General features: G+C 38.3%; 1 protein-coding gene across 1 annotated transcript; it reads left to right on the forward strand.

Moving 5' to 3' along the window:
• Positions 1-962: 962 nt before the first annotated feature.
• Positions 963-5,156, forward strand: LOC145406341 (uncharacterized). Its single transcript, XM_080277503.1, has 5 exons — positions 963-1,042; positions 1,255-1,393; positions 2,684-3,070; positions 3,787-3,919; positions 4,958-5,156. The coding sequence occupies exons 1-5, from the start codon at positions 1,035-1,037 to the stop codon at positions 4,969-4,971; spliced, it is 681 nt and encodes a 226-aa protein (XP_080133629.1). The 5' UTR covers positions 963-1,034; the 3' UTR covers positions 4,972-5,156.
• Positions 5,157-6,119: the final 963 nt, after the last annotated feature.

The raw sequence follows: 6,119 nt of genomic DNA on the forward strand, positions 1-6,119 counted from the left end.
TTTGTATGTTCACTGTGAATCTACTCGAAGTTCGGGGATAATCCCTGTATTATATTTAAAGGATTAAGAGTGTCTGCCTGAAGTATAAGTTTTATGGTTTATGTTCTCTGCTGATTTGCTATGTATTGTGAAGTAGGATAAAGTTCGAGATATGAAAATGAACTGCTGACTTCCTAATAATGAGTTTAACTCGCACTATGTTCACATCATGAAATAATGTTCGCAGTATCATGTATGGCACTGAAATAAGAATGGATGCAATCACAGTCAACCCCAATAAAACAAAAAAAAAGTTTCAGATAAATATTTGGATAATTTCATAAGTATTTACATGTTAATGAAGAAACATGTTCATGATTTCCATGAAAGTCGCAGCATCAACGTCTAGGTACATTTCGAAACAATGTATATTTTCAGTTTGCCACCTTTATATTCGTGTTGAAACCACGAAATACCTGGACTGTAAGTAACGCTGAATATTAAGCGTTGCTCCATATAATCACAACTTAATACGAAACACTCAGTCCCCCCCCCTCCCTCCCACCTCGTCGCCTGCATCTTCAGGTAGACAGTTAATTTCGAGTGATTTTCTACTTGAGGATTCCCACTCAGGCAGTTGCCAGACGCTACCTCAACCGGTCAACGCTGCCGGACACCGCCTGTTTGTCGAAAGTTCGTACCTGGCAGAATACACAGCAAGACATTTATTATCACATCGTTCAGACTTAAAAGTAACAAAAAACAGTAATATTTTAGATGATTTACTGTGAAAATAGTAAGGTAATCTGATATACGGGATCGGACGGGTGTTTTTTTGACAGCAAGCGGCAGGGATAGCCCGCAGGTGTAAACATCTCGAGGCATAACCTGTGGATTTCCCTGTGTTGTCACGAGCGCAGGTGGGGACTCAGGTGTATATATAGCAGTGTCAGGGCTCACAGCGTCACTCGGCATCTACCCACTGGACGAGAAGGCCTAACAGCGCCTGTACTCTAAGCTTTATTTATACCCTGCCAAGTCATATACCGTCAACCATGCTCAAGTAAGTTTGTTTTTCCTGTGTGTGATACAGTAATGTTCATTTACTATTCGTATTCCTTAGATAGTCTTTACTTATCCAGTAATGCATCAGTAATTATTAAGTTATTTTGATCCTGTAATTACAAGCTATTTTGCTTTTACTTTCGGCTAATATTGATAAAACATCTCATTTTGGCAGTTTATTATCTTAACATATTATTTTGCTGTGGACAGCTTTGCCTTGTTGGTTGTGCTGGTGGCCAGTCCTGCAGTGCTGGGTTATGGCGTGCCCAGGGAGCCAGTGGACCAGCAGCAACAACAGCAGAAGAAAGGCCCCATTCTCTTCCCAAGCGAACCGATCGCCCAGCAACTGGTAAGGGGTCTCATATCTCTGCCTGTTTGAGTTTTAAATGCTAATAAGACTAAGGGATTTTTGTAGCCCTGGAGCTGGATTTTCGTGGGGTTAAAAAACTAACGCCTATGCCTTAACTAAGTGATTTGCTTATTGTACTTTTTTTTTCTTTTAATATCGACAGTTTGCATAAATCAAGTACAAGACTGCATTCTGAATCACAGGATCTTCATAAGACAAAAGGACCATATGCAGATAGAAAAAGATAAGGAATAGGTGCTATGGAGCCTCCTAACCTGACGAAAATACGGGTCTATAAATATGGGCTTTATTAACCCCTTCAGGACAATTTCTTTATTCTTGCTGCGGCCAAATCATTCCGCTAGGCAGTACCCTTACAGAGAAAAGGTTAGCAGATGTCCACTTAAACCATTACAACGGGTAATCTAATGTAGAAGAAAACTGAGTAGAAATAGTAGCAGTAAAAAAAATCCATACGGAAATGGCCAAGACGAAAATATATATATATATATATATATATATATATATATATATATATATATATATGGTGTGCAGACTCCCACTTAATCTCTCGCCGTTCATTTGTGAGCAGTAGATGTGATTAGCCTGCAAACTACGTTACAGAGCATATTACACTCCTTCAGTTTAGTGACCTATCCAAAGTGCTTTTCTTCACCTTAGGATAGACTTTTCAGTACAAGAGGCACTACATCTGGGTGAAAGCGACAGCGAGTGGTAGGATTAAAGCCCCCTAATTCAAATGGTTAACAGAAGGGCATATATCACACGCTCTTTGCTTTTGTTCTCTTTAACCTGAGGACTTACTTTCTAATGTTCTTGCTACTCCACATGATTAGCTCAGCTGGGGACAGACTTTTGAGCCTGGATATGTTATTATGGGCAGATATATCACGGCAAGTTTTCACTGTAGATGAGATAGTTACTGTTAGTAATCAAGTGAAAGATGGTTCAGCAGATAAATCATTTTAGAAAATAAATTAGGTTCATGTGATAACTTATAGCAAATTATTAAGATAAATATTACGAATTATTAGCAGAATATATAGCAAATAACTATTAGCAAGTAATCTATAGAAGATTATAAAAGAAGAGTTAAGGCAAATCAGATAAATTATGGAACGAGTTATACTTGAAAGATTAGTTACTTATGTTCAAATGAATTACAGCAGTGTTGTATTCGGCAGATTAATAATGCGACGTTATATCCAGCAGGTACTGGCAGCATACTATGTTCAGGGGATTAATTATAGGAACTTTTTTTTTTTTCAGCAATGCCCCACAAGCCTCATAGAACAGACAGTGACCCTCACCACACCTTCCTACGTCACCACCACCGCCATCCAGTACCACACAGTCACAGACACACAGTACCAGACCTCCACAGTCGTTCAGGCTTCTTACGTCACCCAGACAGAGTACAAGACTGAGTACAACACCGTCGTCAACACTGAGTACTTGACAGAGACCAAGTACCAAACCCAGACCCTGACAGACACACTCACACAGTACCGGACCGTCACTGACACCACCACCGTTGTTGAGCCTACCTACGTGACACAGACCTCGTACAAGACCAACATTGTGACCACCACCATCGACAACACCCGGTACCTAACGGAGACCGAGACGTCCTACTCCACCGTCTACAGCACACAGGTAGGTAGAAGGGTGCAGTGTCAGGTGAGAGGGTGAGGTCCGTATTATTACAACTGAACGCTGTTGTACGAGTATAAGCAAGTAATTAGTTTTCACATATTTATGGAACACAAGTAACTTGTAAATGTAATTAACTTGCATCCCATATTAGAGTAATGAGTAAGAATACGAAAATTTCAGAGTGTTATATTTGCATTGGAAATGATCACCGTAAAAGAGAGGCGTGTGAATAATTTGAGCTCATTTTTAATAATGCGGCATTAAGAATATACTCCTTAGTTAATGTATCCTCTCACTGTAATTTTTTGTTAGGTGACTTGTAAGACAGTTTTCTCCTAGGCTTTTAAATTCGGTGTTTCTTCCGCAGCTATTCATTTTGCACGGTATACCTTCACATTTGCCGTATATTTTGGTAAAACCTTTCCAAAGAATATGAACATTATCTTCTCTGATTAATTCTAAGCTAAATAAAATCAGGCATTAGCTGTCTCCTCAATTCATTCTGAGCCTAATAAAATTTTCTGGCATCAGCTACAACATAATCTGTACTCAATATCACAAGGTTAATGGTGATAGCAGAACCTGGAATAGCGTACCAGAGTGGTCTCCACCATGACAGGGTTTCATGTTGGCCACATGGCCTTAGAATAAAATATTAGTTGTTTCGAACACTTGAGGGTTCTAAATCTAACTCTCCGTGTGTCCTCTAACCACAGGTGCAGACAAGCTCTGTGTATGTGACCAACGTGGACACAGTGGTGACCACATACACCACCTCTGTGCCACACTACGTCACCACCACCTCTGTCATCACCAAGGAGTGCCAAACCGTAGCCCCAATCAAAGGAGGTGAGTAGATGAGCCACCATGGAAATGGGTTAAGAGAACGATTTAGAAACCTAGTGGCCAGTCTCTAATCTGCACAAAATATATGATCATTTGCTTTTCACTCTTCTGGTCAGGAAAGGTGCTTAGATTAGCCAGGATGGAAAAGGATCGATGAGTGTTCCGAAATTCTTGTAAGTTTCTACTTCGCAATATATTCAAGCTTTAACTTGTTACTCTCTCCCGGTCGGAGGAGGTGAGTAGAACTACCATAGAAAAGGATTAGTGATTGTTCCAAACGGTAACCGTTTTTTTTTTTTTTTTAACCTCACCATTTTTCCCTTCTAATGACTGTTCAGAAAAACTGACAGTATCAATGCTTTTTAAACTAACCCCCCTCGTCCCCTGGCCAAAGAAGTTAAGCAGATGTGCCTTGATAGATAATTCCGAAAGCTAATCGTTAGTTACTAATGTTTCGCAACATATAAAGTTAAAGGTCAGCCTAGAATTGTCTTCACACTATGAGGCAGGTCAGTATCACGATGGAAGAGGTTACTTTCCTAAACCGAATGATAAATATTTATGTCAATCATTTTCACATTATTCCAAAATGCAGCAGTCAAAGTTATATTTTACACTGATCTAAAACATAATCAAGGTCTGCTGTTAACTTTTTCGCATTCATTCACATGTAGTGGTTTATTTCTCTTCTGTTTTCTTTATTGCACTGATGAAATGAATCACAAGGGAAGAGAATGACTGTCAGTGATTTTTCGTAGTGAAGGTAAAACGACGGAAGTTGCGAATCTTATGGGTCAATGATGATTTTGATGACAAAGCCTGGACTTTTATGTACTCATCCATTTTTTTTTCTCTCTCTAACTTAGAGTGTGCATCACTTCTTTAACCAAAGGAGGCAAGCATCCGTTATGACATACCTAGTTCTGCCTTATCAAATCTGGGATTCTTTTTTTTTTTTTTTTTTTTAGTCTGGTAATGGCAAAAATCTAGTGCAAAATACGACTACTGGTTCAGCTTTCAACTGGATTTTTTACTTTTCAGGATATGGTCGTTAATCATGGAGAAAAAATTGCTCCTGGGAGATCAACCATGACAAAGAAGGGGAAGAGGATTGAGGAAGTATGAATGATAAAAACTTTGGGCATTTTAGAACTTCCTTTATAGCGTCCCAGAGAAACGACGCATGGAAGATTAATTTTTACTGTGATATATTTTTATTTGTGCCAATAAAAATTCAAGAAAATAGTACTTGCATTTTAATCTTCATCCCTTATGCAAAAGCTTTTTTTTTTTTTTTTTTTTTTTTTTTTTTTTACTGGTTAGTTGGAGTTCATCTATGACTGTTCTTATATATCTCGTATATAAAACATTGACATTCATCCTCGGCAATTTTTTCCAGTTAAGGCCAGGCGATTATATTCAACAAAGTGAATTATAGAAGATCGAGTGTAAATGCCTTGAATTCGGTGGCTTGTTAAACTCTTGAAGTCATAAGATTTTATCCAGCTTGGTTGTTTAGATTTGTTCAATTTAGAGGTGCTTGGATTCATTGAACTTAGGAAAGATAAGCGGAATTATTAAACTTAGAAGCGTTACACTTGAATACAACCTAAACAAACTTCAAAATGAGGCTTTTCCAGAGTTTAATAAAACCATTTGGTGGCGGCAAAAACAGTGAAAAGGACATCCAAAAACAAATGGTTATTGTTATTAGCTTTCATGATCAGAACAACTGAGCAATATACTGTTCCCAGGCAGTTAACCCCTTCATGGCTGCGAGAAATTTATGTGTTCTTCCTATTCGGTTTAACGCATGACTTTTATTCAGCCGAGTCAGAGGACTCTGAGTGTTCATCCTTTCAATTCAATTTCATTTATAATTTCAGCCCTCCTACTTGTGAAAAAAAAAAAAAAAAGGTTAACTTTCATAAACCTGTGTTTCACGACTTTCTCCTGAAATGAATAAAATCTGCTGGGAGTAGCAAGAATAAACAATGAATAAGGTTTCAAGGGGTTAACTCGAGCAATGAAGTAAACCTGAATGTCAGATTCTGAGGTAACATGTATTTAAACCTTCCAAGCCGTTGATACCTTTGTTGTCCATTTGCTAGTGACCTTTTTACTCGGATTGTTTTTCGTACTGGAGATTAGATATAGCCTTCATTTACCCTTTTAAGCTCCAGTGGTTTTTCTATGTTGTGTA

Source organism: Coenobita brevimanus, chromosome 70, assembly GCF_032717465.1.
Source record: "Coenobita brevimanus isolate Jiangsu-jjx chromosome 70, ASM3271746v2, whole genome shotgun sequence".
Classification (NCBI taxonomy): Eukaryota; Metazoa; Arthropoda; class Malacostraca; order Decapoda; family Coenobitidae; genus Coenobita; species Coenobita brevimanus.